Source organism: Myotis lucifugus, unplaced genomic scaffold (genome assembly GCF_000147115.1).
Source record: "Myotis lucifugus unplaced genomic scaffold, Myoluc2.0 scaffold_3286, whole genome shotgun sequence".
NCBI classification, from domain to species: domain Eukaryota; kingdom Metazoa; phylum Chordata; class Mammalia; order Chiroptera; family Vespertilionidae; genus Myotis; species Myotis lucifugus.
The window spans coordinates 1-16,426 of NW_005874334.1; the positions used below are offsets into that span (position 1 = coordinate 1).

General features: G+C 55.3%; 1 protein-coding gene and 1 pseudogene across 1 annotated transcript; both read left to right on the top strand.

The window, feature by feature from the left end:
* Positions 1-841: 841 nt before the first annotated feature.
* LOC102430103 lies at positions 842-6,299 on the top strand (annotated as a pseudogene).
* A 3,012-nt stretch (positions 6,300-9,311) lies between these two features.
* On the top strand, positions 9,312-16,409 carry LOC102430616 (E3 ubiquitin-protein ligase TRIM38-like; the record flags this gene model as incomplete). The annotated part of the gene is made up of 6 exons (XM_014450703.2): positions 9,312-9,785; positions 11,096-11,191; positions 11,914-12,144; positions 14,222-14,244; positions 14,327-14,439; positions 15,792-16,409. Coding segments are annotated over exons 1-6 (1,516 nt in total), but the record flags the coding sequence as incomplete, so codon positions are not given.
* Between the last annotated feature and the right edge of the window lie 17 nt (positions 16,410-16,426).

The window sequence follows — 16,426 nt, forward strand, 5'->3', positions numbered from 1 at the left end:
GGAAGGACTGCCCGGCCTCCATGGCCTGGGGGGTGGGAAGGGGGACCCGGGTGCGGGTGGTCTCGGAGCCCTCCCAGAGTGAGTCTGAAGAGCCTAAATACTAACCATGTGCCCGGCCAGCGTGGCTCAGTGGTTGAGCATCGACCTAGGAACCAGGAGGTCACAGTTGGATTCCTGGTCAGGGCACATGCCTGGGTTTCGGGCTCCATCCCCAGTGTGGGGCATGCAGGAGGCAGAAGACCCATAATGCTCTCTCATTGTTCATGTTTCTGTCTCTTCCTCTCTGAGAGGAATAGAAATATATACATATTTTTACATATAAAAATTAACGGTTGCCCTAACTGGTTTGGCTCAGTGGATAGAGCATCGGCCTGCGGACTGAAGGGTCCCAGGTTCGATTCCGGTCAAGGGCATGTACCTTGGTTGCGGGCACATCCCCAGTAGGGAGTGTGCAGGAGGCAGCTGATCGATGTTTCTCTCTCATCGATGTTTCTAACTCTCTATCCCTCTCCCTACCTTTCTGTGGGGAATCAATAAAATATATATTTTTTTAAAAAAAATTAACGGCATGTAGGAGTGCTGAGAAACAGAGGGCTCTCCTTTGAGAGGGCCCACTGCAAACACACAGCCAGGGGGCGGGGGCGTGTAGGGAAAGGCAGGTGTCCCCGAGCCTTCCAATCAGCTCAGTCTAGGTTCCCGCACAGGGTGTCCTGGCCATTAGCCAAGAGGAGGGTCAGGATGACAGGGACAGAGAGAGCCCCGGGCACTGACATCCAGGTTCTTCCTGTCAGAGGGAGAAGGGAGATGTGGTCAGCAAGGGTCACTCCATTTCTTCCTCCAGGAAAAGCTCCAGGAAGCGGTGAGGAAACTGAGGCAGCTGGAAGAGGAATGCACGAACCAGAAAGCATTCACGGTGAAGCAGATCGCCCAGTGGGAGGTGAGAATGGGGGGCTCTCACCTTGGCCGCTGGAGGGCACCCCCCTGGGCTCAGGTGCAATCCCCACCCAATCGGGCGTGTGCAGGAGGCAACAGCCCATGTCTCTCTCACATTGACGTTCCTCTCTCTCTCCCCTCCCTCCCTCCCTGCCACTCCCCTCTCTCTAACAATCAATGGAGAGAATATCCTGGGTGAGGATTAACGACAACAACAGAAAAAGAACAGGAATTTCTTGGTGTGAAGCTCTGTCTGTCCTGGCGCTTAGGCGTAGGGTCTGATCGGGCCAAGCACAGGGATGGTGTCACTGAACCAGAGCAGCAGGTGGAACCCCGAGAAGAAGCCATTGTCCTCCTTGTCCACATCGATGAGAGCTCATCCCCTCCCCCCTCCTTCCAGCAGGAAATGGCCAGGAGGCCAGTGCCTGTCGGAGCCGCAGAATCACATGCCTGTTTACCGACAGCCGTCCCCACAGGGTTTCCAACTTTCTTTTTTTTACTTTATTTTATTTTATATTTGTATTTATTTCAGAGAGGAAGGGAGAGATAGAAACATCCAAGAGGAGAGAGAATCATGGTCGTCTGCCTCCTGCACGCCCCCCACTGGGGATGGAGCCCGCAACCCGGGCCTGTGTCCTGACCGGGAATCCAATGTGACCTCCTGGGTCACAGGTGGACGCTCAACCACTGACCCCGCCGGCCGGGCTGAGCGTCCTCTCTTGACTGTAGGAGAAGATAGAGGCTCAGAGACAGAAAATCCAGGCGGACTTCCAGAAGCTGCACAGCTTCCTGAGGGAGGAGGAGAGGTCGTACCTGCGGAAACTGGAGAGCGAGGAACAGCGCACTCTGCAGAGACTGAGGGACAGTGAGGCCGACCTGGACCAGCAGAGCCGCGAGCTTGAGAGCCACATCCTGGAGCTGGAGGAGCGATGCCAGGGCTCCGCCCAGAAGCTGCTGCAGGTGAGGCTGAGCCCTGGGAGGACCCCAAGGGGCGGGTCCTGAGCTGCTGCGGGGGAGGCAGGGAGGTGGGGGCGGGGTGGGAACAGAGGACCGCCTGCCTCGCTCAGCGGTGGCACATCAGTGTGGGCAGATTTCTTTTATTTTTATTTAGTTATTTTGTTAATTCTCATTCACGGATATTGTTCCTTTGGTTTTAGAGAGAGTGGAAGAGAGAGGGAGAGACAGAGAGAGAAACATTGATGGGAGAGGGAGGCATTGATTTGTTGCCTCCACAGGTGCCCAGCTCTAGGCCGAGGATCAAGCCTGTAACCAAGGCCTGTGCCCTTGACCTGAATTGAACTTGCCGACAGTCAACAGGCCGATGCTCTATCCAGTGAGCCAAACCGGCTAGGGCAGTGGTTCTCAACTTTCTGGCCCATTAAATACAGTTCCTCATGTTATGACCCAAGCTTAAAATTATATTCGTTGCTACTTCATAACTGTACTGTTGCTACCATTATGAATCGTAATGTAAATATCTGATATGCAGGATGGTCTTAGGCGACCCTGTGAAAGGGTCATTCGACCGCCAAAGTGGTGGCGACCCACAAGTTGAGAACCACTAGGCTAGGGCATAAAGGCATATTTCTTTTATTTTTATTTCTCATGACTTTTTAATGTTTTTTATTTTTGTTTTTTTTTTTATTTCAGAGAGGAAGGGAGAGGGAGAGAAAGATAGAAACATCAATGACGACAATCATTGATCCAGCCCGCAACCTAAACATGTGCCCTGACAGGTTCATAGGTTCCTGGTTCATAGGTTGATGCTCAAGCACTGAGCCACACCAGCTGGGCTAAGCCTATTCCTTTCAGAATATTGAACAGACTAAAATCTACAAGGTGGCTTCATGGTCTACAGGGCTCTATTTATAAATCAGAAAATTGTGATTTGGCTCAAAACTCCAGTGTGGCTCAGTGGACAGAGCATCAGCCTGAGGACCAAAGGGTCCCGGGTTCCATTCTGGTCAAGGGCACGTACCTTGGTTGCAGGCTCCTCCCTGGCCCAGGTCCTGGTCGGGGCTCCCGCAGGGGGCAACCAATCGATGTGTTTCTCTCACATCGATGTTTCTCTCTGTCTCTCCCTCTCTCTTCCACTCTCTCTAAAAACCAATGGAAAATTATCCTTTGGTGAGGATCAAGAAGAATAAAATCCACCTGCAGGTAGTGGGGTGGGTTCCTTTGTGGGGAGCCAGCTCAGCCAAGGGTTCGGTGAGCCTCGGGGGGGCGGCGAAGGATGTAGAAAAGACAAAGAGAATAAGCTGGGTCTAGGTGGATCTCCTGTGCCTGGCTGAGGCCACAGAGAGAGACCCAGACAGCAACCAGAGCCTTTATTTTATAGCCAGAGGTAAACAAGGTAGTGGTCACCATAGTTACAATGTTCTTGGGAGTTTCACTTGTTTTGGCAGCACTTGCTGCACCTCCCACAGCCCATTAGCTTCCCAGATAAGATCTAGGGACCCTCATAAGGTCAAGCCTAGTTATGCTAACAGGGCTGTGCCCTCTAAGCTGGGACTTGTTTGTGGCTTTGCAAGCAGGTCAGTCTGAGACTTAACCCTATAGATGCTTCCTACATTCCTTGCCCAAAAAGGCTCAGGGGATGGCTTCCGCTCCCACGTGCCTGTGTCCAGGGGCACAGAATCCTGAAGGTCAGGTGATGTTGGGGACCAGGTGGGCCGCCCCATGAGTGAAGGGTGAGCCTGGCCTGGTGGGCCCTCCTTCCAGCCTCAGGAAGGTGAACCTCCCCCTACCTCCAGCTGCTGGTCCCAGGTCCGGCTGCTGGAAGTGGAGGGCACCCCTCAGGGTGACCATGTCTCATGGCCGCTCCGCCCCCTGGGTCACTGTGGCCGCCACCTCAGGGCCCAGTCTGGGCGCCGTGCACCCACCCACCGCCGAGAGGCTTTGTGACAGGTGGCCTCTGGCAGGTGCGCTCTGAGGGAGGTGAGGCCAGAGGGAGCGTGGGGGCTCCCCACCCCCCTAAGCAGCCGCAGGCTCCCCAGCACCTCAGCAAGGAGGGCGCCAGGGTCCGAGGCTGAGAGGCGTCCTGCTGTGCTGACCGTCCAGAGGCCAGAGTGGGGATCGTTGCCCGGGGTGTCCATCTGTTACCCAGAAACCCCCGGGTGGGCTTGGCTGCCTGTCGCTGTGTCCGGTCACCAAGGCAGGGATGAGTCCCATAAGGCGTTTACTGAGAAGGCGGCCCACCCAGCAGGCAGGGCGCTTACACCCATCGAGTCCTGTCTCCCAGCAGGTGCAGGGACCGGACTATAAGGGGAAGGGGCTGGGTGCTGTGTGCAGCCCTGGGGGTCTCAGCCGTCAGCTCTTGTCCTCAGTCCCCAGGCGAGGAGATGCTGTTGGTCAGATGGTGTTTTGGCTCCTGGTGGGTGGGCCTGACCCTGCTCATGGGTTCTGCTCGCTGGCCTCACAGCTCAGTCACCTCCCCAGTCACTTCGCTCAGGGCCTGGGAAGGAAACTTAACAAAAACTTAACCCCTGTTCCCATGTAAGAAACGTGCCCCCTGTTCCCGTTAGTGTGTGTGTCCTAAGATTTAAAGGAACAGGATTGCTCTTCAGAGTCATCCAGGTGCCCTGCCGACCAGGGTATAAGCCCCCATCCCATCCGAACCCAAGGCCGGGCCCGCCCTGTGCCTCTGGGAGGGAGCAGCAGCCCATCAGCCTGGTGTTCCCACACTCACCTGTGCCTTTGTTTCCCGCAGGACGTGAAGGGCGCCCTGAGCAGGTGAGTGCTGAAGGGAAGGCGAGGGGAGTTGGGTGCAGAGCCGGGGGGTGTCCCCTGAGCATCTCTGGCTTCTGCTCCCCCAGGAGCCAGGCTGTGCGGCTGGAGGCGCCAGAGGCCGTCTCCTTGGAGATTCAGACTAAATGCCAGGTCCTCGAGATTTGCTTTGAGCTGAGGAAATGGTTGAGAAGCCATCAAGGTACGTGAGGGTGTTGCTAAGCCCCCAGGGGACCGAGCTCAGTGCAACCTCCACCCCACGGGTCACGGGGCAGCAGCCCCTTCCCCACCCTCCAAGGGGACATTCTTGAAACAAACGAGACCCCAGGACGCTGACAGCCAGCCCCCTGAATTCTACCCTTGAGGTTCTTCTAATCACCAGGACCCTGCGAGGATGGTCTCCCTCTGTCCGTATTCGTTTGGGATTTCTTGGACCATCTGACAGAGCAGCCTGGCAGTTTGTGAAACTTGACATGGGAGCAGTTTGCAGAGACCCTGAGTGGCCGGGTCACCACGGACGAGGCTTTGGAAGAACTTGTGGGCCTCATCTATCAACAGGCCATGTCCGAGCCAAAACTCCGCAGCGGGGGAGCTCGCCTGTGTAATTACCTGTCCCGTCACCTGACCATTCGCTCACAGAGGGGCAGCTTCTACGATGTGCTCCTTCAAAAATGTCAGGCTGATTATGAGCCTAGAGATCAAGCTGCCAAGGGGGATGAAGCAGCTCGGAAACGATTCCAGGAGTTCGTGCTCTTTATGGGAGAATTTTATCTTCCGCTGGAGATCGAAGGTGCAAATACAGAGGCTCAAACACCTTTTCTCCGGGGGTTGTTGGATGCCCTCCTTTCTCACCCCGTGGACGATAACCTAATTTGTGCAGTAAAATTCCTGAAGTTGACAGGGCCCCTTGCAAGATGCCTGGAAGGCACAAGGAACGACGGACATGGACGACGTTATCCAGAGGATTAAAGACATCACTCTGCACGCGCCCTGCAGTGTAGACGTGAGGCAGATGCTCTTGAAGCTTGTAGAGCTCCGGTCAAGTAACCGGGGGAGAGTCCCTGTCACCTCAGCATCCAAAAGAAGCAGCACCTGAGAATGATCCCAACTGTTTTGTGACGGAACCGCCATTGGGTCCAGCGTATGGTGTTCCTCTCCCTGCAGCTGATCCCGATGACCACGATTCAATCAGGAGTGACCTGAGGGCGGGAGGGGAGGGGGAGGGGGAAGGACATATGTGATACTTTCAAAAATGAAGATTCATTAAAAACAAAAAAGAGTGAGTTGAAGAGAAGACTCATTTTCCAGATTGTGAAGAAAATGGAGCAGGTGTGTCCGGGTGGTGACCGTACTTGGATGATATTGATGATGAGGTGGACTCAGAAGCTTATGCAGAGTTTTGTTTGGAACCAGAGCGTCAGCAGAAGCCGTTGGGTTAAACGTCCCCGGGTCAGAGTGAGGAAGCCGTGCAGGTGATGTTGGGAACCGGAGGCAGGAAACCGGTCACACTTGTACCCGATGGAAGACGCAGAGTGATGTCACTAATGTCCGCACCCTCAGTCGTGTGTGACACTCCCTGCCACAATAAACTCTATTCCCTAGAACTTAAGAAATAAAATAAAATAATATGGTGAAATAAACTATGTTGCCCTGGCCGGTTTGGCTCAGTGGATAGAGGGTCGGTCTGTGGACAGAAGGGTCCCAGGTTCAATCCGGTCTAGGGCAGGTACTTCTACCAATTGATGTGTTTTTCTCTCTGTCTCACCCCCTCCCTTCCACTTTCTAAAAAATCACTGGAAGCCTGGCCAGCATAGCTCAGGGTTTGAGTGTCAACCTATGAACCAGAAGGTCAGGGTTCGATTCCTGGTCAGGGCACAGGCCCAGGATGCAGGCTCAATCCCCAGGGTGGGCCGTGCAGGAGGCAGTGGATCTGTGATTCTCTCTCATCCTTGATGTTTCTATCTCTTTCTCCCTCTCCCTTCCTCTCTGAAGTCAATAAAAAATATATTTTATAAAATAAAAAAAATTATAAAACTAAACAAAAAGATAACTACAAAAAAACCTAACACGTATAGCCTACACATGTAGAATTATGTGTGTGAATGTACATATGTACATTTATCTATGGTGCATGTGTAGACATGTATGTATATGTATGGATATGTACACACACACACACACACACACACACATAGAAATGTGAGAGCCCAGGCCAGTGATGGCAAACCTTCTGAGCTCGGCGTGTCAGCATTTTGAAAAACCCTAACTTAACTCTGGTGTCGTGTCACATATAGAAATTTTTTAATTTTTGCAACCATAGTAAAACAAAGACTTATATTTTTGATATTTATTTTATATATTTAAATGCCATTTAACAAAGAAAAATCAACCAAAAATATGAGTTCGCGTGTCACCTCTGCCACGCGTGTCATAGGTTCGCCATCACTGGCCCAGGCCCACCTGACCCAGGGGCACATTCAGCACTGTAAACAATTTCATAAGCGTGATACATTTAAGAAGCGCTGTCAGGGAAGTGGAAGAAAATTGTGAGAATTATTGACCAGCTGCCTCCTGCACGCCCCACAACCCGGGCCTGTGCCCTGACCAGAAATTGAACCCTGACCTCCTGGTTCCTAGGTCACCGCAAAACTACTGAGCCACACCAGCTGGCTTCAGCTCACATCACTCTGTCTGCTTACTTGCTGCCTATTCTGGGTGTGCCAGCCGGCATGTCCATAGTCTCTCTTTTTTCCCTTTAAAAATTCGTGCAATTTGTGCCTATTTGCATAGGACTAATAAAAACAATTTGTTTCATCAAATTGCCAGAAAAAAGTGTTGTATGTAGCTGTGGCCTGGGCACACTGTCGGTGTGTCCATATACGTGTGCTGAGTCAGCACAGGCACCACTGATATAGGGCATGCCTGGGGTCTTTACATAAGCAGTCAAGTGACCTGGCCTTGCTGACTTTGCACCCAGATTGTCCGCTGTTCCCTGGCCTGGGTATAAATATTTCTCTTTCCACAACCATCACAGCTACAGAGCTGACAGGAGTCCTGAGTAGGGGTGATGGGGGGATTGAGAAAATGAAAGAGACAGACACAGACACAGTTTGGAAAGCTGGGACCGCGTGGGACAGCTGCCCTCTGATGGAGAGACAGGGACTCAGAGCTGATACAGTGCGTTTATTTTATACAGTAAGATACCAGGAAGCTTTACTGAAATTTTAGATAAAGAAAATATGTGCATTCTTGTGGCTTCTTTGTAATCATCACTTCTGGGTGGGCCCAGATAATCGCATTTGTTCCTGGAGCCTGGCTGGATTTAGATAATGAAACACCCACCCCCCACTTCCACCACTCCCAGCCCTGAGGTAAAGGTCAGACTGACAACACACCTGCCTCTGGCAAGGTTTGTTTCCAGGGCACGGCCCTGCCAGGCGCCACTGGATTCAGACAACAACCAGCTCGAGGGCCTTTCCCAGGTGCTCTCTACACTTGAAAATGGGCTGTCATGGTCTTTGTTCAATGCCACCCTCATGGGCACAGGGTCACCAGGCTGCCTCGGGCCCTGGCTCCAGGGCAGGAAAGGGGACGTCTAACCCTCGGGGAGTGGGGCTGGGTGAACCCATGTGATCTTCCCCGTCTGCCTTCTCTCCCGCCCCGTCTGCCAGGGATCCCATAGCCAGAGCTCTCAGGGGCGAACCTTCACCTCATGGCGGGAACTGTGGCCTCAGGGTGAGGTCCGGGCCCTCTGCTCTCTGTGGTCCCTGGAAGAAGGCAACAGAGTCAGTGGAATCCCAGCTTCCCTTTTCCTCGAAGGGATCCTCACAAGGGAGCCCAAGACCTGGAAGGTGCCCGGGAGCCCTGTGGGGGGAGGAGACTGCTGATGAACCCCTGGGCTCAGCCCCCCACACCCGTGTGGCACGCCCCCCACTGGGGATCAAGCCCGCGACCCTGGCGTGTGACCAGGAATGGAACTGTGAGCTCTTGGCTTATAGGTAGGTCGACGCTCAACCCCTGACACACGGGCTGGGCCCTGCAGTCCTTTGGCTCTAAGTTCCGCCCCCTCGGTGGCCTGGGGCCTCCCATGGCTCCCGGCTCCCAGCTGGGTGCTGACTGGTGGTGATGCTGACCAGTGTCTGACCCTGCAGAGCGACGCTGAGGAGGAGAATGAGGGCGGAGGTCACCAGCCCTTTCCACCGCCCCCTTCAGAGCAGTGATGAAAAAATAGGGACCTAAAAAATAGCAAAAAATAAAATAACATCCGCCCAGAAGCGGATGCACCCCGAGGGGGTTGGTTGGTGGCCACGGCAGGAAGAGCTGCAGTTGGGCCTGTGGGTTGTGCTGCTCCCGACCTCAGAAGCTCCTGCTGGCCCAGAGCTCAGGTCCCTGTGAGGACTTGTCCCCTTTCCCTGTGGCTGTAGAAGAAGGACTTCTCCCCCCCTCCCCCTGCTGCCAGGCCCAACCCAGCCAAGTGCAAACTCTTAGGGCCCAGCCCAGCCTCTTGCAAATGCTTAGGGCCAATTCTGGTTTCCTCCCCAAACCCAGCATCGCTCCGCCCTCCACCACAGGTAGTTTCATTTCTACTTGAACATCCTGCCCAGGACCTGGGAAGTGGCGGCTCCAGGCGACTCCCTCCAGAGAGTGCTGTGGGAGCCTCTGGGTCCGGCATTGCAGCTTTCGGCAGAGGCATGGCGTCGGCCTCCGCCAGCAAGAAGATGTGGGAGGAGGCCACCTGCTCCATCTGCCTGCACCTGATGGCCGAGCCCGTGAGCATCAGCTGCAGCCACAGCTACTGCCAGGCCTGCCTCCTGCGCTTCATGGGCCCGCCCTCCTCCCCACGGAGCCAGCAGAACACGGACACCTTCTCCTGCCCCCAGTGCCAGGCTCCCTTACAGAGAGGCAGCCTGCGGCCCAACAAGCAGCTGGGCAGCCTCATCGCAGCCCTCCGGGAGCAGGAGCAGGAGCAGGAGCAGGAGCAGGAGCTGTCCTGTGAGGAGCACGGGGAGCGGCTGCACCTCTTCTGCGAGGATGACGGCCAGCTCATCTGCTGGCGCTGCGAGCGCCATGGGCAGCACAAGGGCCACAACACGGTGCTCGTGGAGGACGTGAGCCCGGGCTACAGAGTGAGTGACCCCTCGTGCGCCCCGAGACCCCCCTCATCCAGCCCAGTGCCCCCTCCTGCGCCCCAAGAACCCCCTCATCCAGGAGGGAGCCCAAGGTTGGGACCCTGAATGCTAGCTTTCCTCCTGTGGTTCTTTGTTCTAGCGGGAGGTTGAGTCGGGGCGGGAGGGGCGGGAGGGGCAGGAAGGTTGAGGGTGGGTCCTCCCTGAATCAAGTCCCGGCTGTCCAGCCCCACCTTCCCCGGATGGACAGACTCATCCAGGTCCCGGCTGCGTGATGAACTGGTCCCAGCTCCAGCGCCCCATGCGCTCAAACCCACACATGCGTGGTTTTTTTGTTTTGTTTGATAATCCTCACCTGACAATATTTTCCCACTGATTTTTAGAGAGACTGGAAGGAAGGGGGATAGAGAAAGAGAAACATCGATCTGAGAGAGACACGGATTGGTTGCCTCCTGCAGGCGCCGCGACCAGGGCCAGGAAACAGCAGCCGAGGTTCATACCTTTGACCGGAATCGAACTGGGCTGAGGCTCTAGCCACTGAGCCCAACCAGCCAGGGCCGCACCTGCGCGTTTTATCTCCTCTCTGGTCAATGTAAGGAGACAGCGCCGTGTGCAGGGGCGCGTGGGGAGTGAAAGCACAGGGACCAGGAGCCACCTCGTGGGCCGCCTGCCGTCCAGTAGGGAAGATGCACCAGCGGAAGGACTGCCCCGCCTCCATGGCCTGGGGGGTGGGAAGGGGACCCGGGTGCGGGTGGTCTCGGGGATCCCTCCCAGAGGTGAGTCCTGAAGGAGCCTGAACACTAACCATGTGGCCCGGCCAGCGTGGCTCAGTGGTTGAGCATAGACCTAGGAGCCAGGAGGTCACGGTTAGATACTTAGTCGGGACACATGCCCAGGTTGTGGCTCCATCCCCAGTGTTGGGCATGCAGGAGGCAGCTGATCCATGATTCTCTCTCATCATTGGTGTTCCTGTCTCTCTCTTCCTCTCTTAGAGGAATAGAAATATATACATATATTTACATATAAAAATATTAATGGTATGTAGGAGTGCTGAGAAAAGAGGGCTCTCCTGTGAGAGGGCCCACAGCAAACGCACAGCCAGGGGGCGGGGGCGTGTGGGGAAAGGCAGGTGTCACCGAGCCTTCCATCAGCTCAGTCTAGGTCCCCCCACAGGGTGTCCTGGCCATTAGCCGAGAGGAGGGTCAGGGTGACAGGGACAGAGAGAGCCCGGGGCACTGACATCCAGGTTCTTCCCGTCAGAGGGAGAAGGGAGATGTGGTCAGCAAGGGTCATTCCATTTCTTCCTCCAGGAAAAGCTCCAGGAAGCAGTGAGGAAACTGAGGCAGCTGGAAGAGGAATGCACGAACCAGAAAGCTTTCACGGCGAAGCAGATCACCCAGTGGAAGGTGAGAATGGGGGGCTCTCCCCTTGGCCGCTGGAGGGCACCCCCCTGGGCTCAGGTGCAGTCCCCCCAGTCGGGCGTGTGCAAGAGGCAACAGCCCATGTCTCTCTCACATTGACGTTCCTCTCTCTCTCCCCACCTCCCTCCCTGCCACTCCCCTCTCTCTAACAATCAATGGAGAGAATATCCTGGGTGAGGATTAACGACAACAACAGAAAAAGAACAGGGATTTCTTGGTGTGAAGCTCTGTCTGTCCTGGCGCTTAGGCGTAGGGTCTGATCGGGCCAAGCACAGGGATGGTGTCACTGAACCAGAGCAGCAGGTGGAACCCCGAGAAGAAGCCATTGTCCTCCTTGTCCACATCGATGAGAGCTCATCCCCTCCCCCCTCCTTCCAGCAGGAAATGGCCAGGAGGCCAGTGCCTGTCGGAGCCGCAGGATCACATGCCTGTTTACTGAGAGCCATCCCCACTGGGTTTCCAACTTTCTTTCTTTTTTTATTTTATTTTATATTTGTATTTATTTCAGAGAGGAAGGGAGAGAGATAGAAACATCCAAGAGGAGAGAGAATCATGGATCGCTGCCTCCTGCACGCCCCCCACTGGGGATGGAGCCGCAGTCCAGGCCTGTGTCCTGACCGGGAATCCAATGTGACCTCCTGGGTCACAGGTGGACGCTCAACCACTGAGCCCCGCCGGCCGGGCTGAGCGTCCTCTCTTAACTGTAGAAGAAGATAGAGGCTCAGAGACAGAAAATCCAGGCGGAATTCCAGAACCTGCACAGCTTCCTGAGGGAGGAGGAGAGGTCGTACCTGTGGAGACTGGAGAGCGAGGAACAGCGCACTCTGCAGAGACTGAGGGACAGTGAGGCCGACCTGGACCAGCAGAGCCGCGAGCTCAAGTACCACATCCGGGAGCTGGAGGAGCGATGCCAGGGCTCCGCCCAGAAGGTGCTGCAGGTGAGGCTGAGCCCTGGGAGGTCGCCATGGGGACGAGTCCTGAGCTCCTGAAGGGGAATTGGGGTGGGGTGGGGCGTGGGAACAGAGGACCAACTGCCTCGCTCAGCGGCGGCACATCAGTGTGGGCAGATTTCTTTTATTTTTATTTAGTTATTTTGTTAATTCTCATTCAAGGATATTGTTCCATTGGTTTTAGAGAGAGTGGAAGGGAGAGGGAGAGACAGAGAGAGAAACGTCCATGGGAGAGGGACACATTGATTGGTTGCCTCCCACAGGTGCCCAGATCTAGGCCGAGGATCAAGCCTGCAACCAAGGCGTGTGCCCTTGACAGGAATTGAACTTGGGACCCTTTAGTCCACAAGCCAACGCTCTATCCACTGAGCCAAACCGGCTAGGGCATAAAGGCAAATTAAGTTTTTTTGTTTTGTTTTTAATTTGAGAGAGGAAGGGAGAGGGAGAGAGAGATAGAAACATCAATGATGAGAGAGAATTATTGATCGAGCCCGCAACCTGGACACATGCCCTGACAGGGGATCAAACCCTGATCTCCTGGTTCATAGGTTGATGCTCAACCACTGAGCCACACCAGCTGGGCTAAACCTATTTCTCTTAGAAAATTGAACAGACTAAAATCTACAAGGTGGCTCCATGGTCTACAGGGCTCTATATATAAATCACAAATTTTTGATTTGGCTCAAAACTCCAGTGTGGTTCGGTGGGTAGAGCATCAGCCTGAGGACCAATGGGTCCTGGGTTCAATTCTGGTCAAGGGCATGTACCTTGGTTGCAGGCTTCTCCCTGGCCCAGGCCCTAGTCGTGGCTCATGCAGGAGGCAACCAATGAATGTGTTTCTCTCACATCGATGTTTCTCATTGTCTCTCCATCTCTCTTCCACTCTCTCTAAAAAGCAATGGAAAATTATCCTCGGGTGAGGATCAAGAAAAATAAAATCCCCCTGCAGGTAGAGGGGGTGGGTCCCTCGGCCGAACAAGCTCAGGGGATGGCTTCCGCTCCCACGTGCCTGTGTCCAGGGGCACAGAATCCTGAAGGTCAGGTGATGTTGGGGACCAGGTGGGGCCTCCCCATGAGTGATGGGTGAGCCTGGCCTGATGGGCCCTCCTTCCAGCCTCAGGAAGGTGAACCTCCCCCTGTCTCCCAGCTGCTTTTCCCAGGTCCCGCTGGTGGAAGTGGAGGGCGCCCCTCAGGGTGACCATGTCTCATGGCTGCTCCCTCCCCGTAGGTCACTGTGGCCACCACCGCCGAGAGGCTTTGTGACAGGTGGCCTCTGGCAGGTGTGCTCTGAGGGAGGTGAGGCCAGAGGGAGCGTGGGGGCTCCCCACCCCCCTAAGCAGCCGCAGGCTCCCCAGCACCTCAGCAAGGAGGGCACCAGGCTCAGAGGCTGAGAGGTGTCCTGCCGTGTTGACCGTCCAGAGGCCAGAGTGGGGATCGTTGCCCGGGGTGTCCATCTGTTACCCAGAAACCCCCGGGTGGGCTCGGCTGCCTGTCGCTGTGTCCGGTCACCAAGGCAGGGTGAGTCCCATAAGGCGTTTACTGAGAAGGCGGCCCACCCAGCAGGCAGGGCGCTTACACCCATCGAGTCCTGTCTCCCAGCAGCTGCAGGGACCGGACTATAAGGGGAAGGGGCTGGGTGCCGTGTGCAGCCCTGGGGGTCTCAGCCGTCAGCTCTTGTCCTCAGTCCCCAGGCGAGGAGATGCTGTTGGTCAGATGGTGTTTTGGCTCCTGGTGGGTGGGCCTGACCCTGCTCATGGGTTCTGCTCGCTGGCCTCACAGCTCAGTCACCTCCCCAGTCACTTCGCTCAGGGCTTGGGAAGGAAACTTAACAAAAACGTACCCCCTGTTCCCATGTAAGAAACGTGCCCCTGTTCCCATAAGTGTGTGTGTCCTAAGATTTAAAAGAACAGGATTGCTCTTCAGAGTCATCCAGGTGCCCTGCCGACCAGGGTATAAGCCCCATCCCATCCGAACCCAAGGCCGGGCCCGCCCTGTGCCTCTGGGAGGGAGCAGCAGCCCATCAGCCTGGTGTTCCCACACTCACCTGTGCCTTTGTTTCCCGCAGGACGTGAAGGGCGCCCTGAGCAGGTGAGTGCTGACGAAGGACGAGGGGAGTGGGGTGCGGAGCCTCGGGGTGCCCCCTGAGCAGCTCTGGACTCTGCTTCCCCAGGAGCCAGGCTGTGCGGCTGGAGACGCCGGAGGCCCTGTCCTTGGAGATTGAGACCAAGTACAAGGTCCCTGAGCTGTACTTTGAGCTGAGGAAACGGTTGAGCAGCCATCAAGGTACGTGAGGCCTTTGACCACGTCCCCAGGGGACCAACTCAGTGCAACCTCCACCCCACGGGTCAGGGGGACACATGGGAGGGTTTCTACTTTATGGTCACAGCCCTGAGCTCCTGTTGCTGGTCCGAAACAAGGCTCAGACTCCAGAGCTGTCCCACGTAGATCCCGGGAAAGGATCTGGGGGGGGTTATCCAAGGCGTCCCTTGAGATAAACTCTAACCGTGCAGGTCTGGGACATTCAAGTAGTTGCTAGCGAAGAGGCTACTCTATGCAAGCAGGACCAGGGGCAGGTCTAGGACCAAAAAGACCAGAAGCTTTAATTTCAGTTTTAAGCGCACACAAAATGATTCCATTAACTGCCGGAGGAATTACACCACATGACACATATGCAGTTGCAAATCACACAGCACTTTATTACCCACACAGTTCCTGGTGCTGCGGGTACAGGCTTGGTGGGATCCCGGTGGTGCTGTCCTCTGGGGTCCGGCAGCTGGGCTGGTCCGGTCCGGGTGCCGGGGGCCGGCGTTCCTCACCGGAGAGCTCGGTCGCCTCTCGATCGGGAGGTACTAGCCTGTCGTCTGGCACGGAGCGGGGAGCGTGGAGCGGTGCCACTGGCAGGACTGGCAGAAGGACGTGCCTTTGTGCCTGTCTCAGCCGTGAGCCCTGTTGCGTGGTCAGGACCCGTTTTTAAAGCCTGTTTCGTACCCGCAGCAGTTCAGGCGTCTATCCCTGAATTAAGCCAATGCACACATGTTGGTCTCAAACACAGCGAGGGGCTGCGTGTGGTTATCTGGGGAGAGTACCTCACTCACACAGACGGCCATCTTAGCAAGTCGCTCGGAGTCAGTAACTGAAGTTCAAATCCTCGTCTATGGGGTACACACTTCAGAGCAGTGGGAATGTGTCTTTAATATCACACTTTAAGTTAACTCAGACATTTCAAACCTTTTCAACATTTTTAGACATTTTTTAAGCATTTTACACATTTCAGTGTTATACTGTAACAGGAACACAGGCTGGTCTTATCTAAAATAAACTGTGCTGGGAGTGGGGCCTGCTCCATCCCCGACCCCCGAAGCCAGCCAAGGCCTGCAGAGTGGGGTGCTTACAGCCCCCGGGAGCTCTTTGTGTGTTTGTGAGGGAGGGTCCTGGACATAAGCACCAGCCACCCCTTCCCCACCCTCTGAGGGGACATTCTTGGAACAAACGAGACACCAGTACCGCATCCCCCAGCAGAACTGGGAGTCCCAGTCCGCCAGGGCTAAACCGCAGGTGTTCCCTCCTACCCTGTGAATGCCCACGCTGACAGCCAGCGCCCTGAATTCTACCCTTGAGGTTCTTCTAATCACCAGGACCCTGCGAGGATGAACTCCCTCTGTCCGTATTCGTTTGGGATTTCTTGGACCATCTGACAGAGCAGCCTGGCAGTTGTGAAACTGACATGGAGCAGTTTGCAGAGACCCTGAGCGGCCGGGTCACCACGGACGAGGCTTTGCAAGAACTTGTGGACCTCATCTATCAACAGGCCACGTCCGAGCCCAAGCTCCGCTGCTGGGGAGCTCGCCTGTGTGGTTACCTGTCCCGTCACCTGACCATTCGCTCACAGAGGGACAGCTTCCGCCAAGTGCTCCTTCAAAGATGTCAGGCTGATTATGAGCCTAGAGATCAAGCTGCCAAAGGGGATGAAGCAGCTCGGAAACGATTCCACGGGTTCGTGCTCTTTCTGGGAGAACTTTATCTTCCGCTGGAGATCGAAGGTGCAAATACAGAGGCTCGAGTAGCTGCTCTCCGGGGGTTGTTGGATGTCCTGTTTTCTAACCCTGTGGACGATAACCTAATTTGTGCAGTAAAATTACTGAAGGTGACAGGGCCCGCCTTGGAAGATGCCTGGAAGGCACAAGGAAAGACAGACATGGAAGACGTTATGGAGACGATTGGAGACATAATCAAGGACACGCCCTGCAGTGCAGGCGTGAAGCAGATGCTC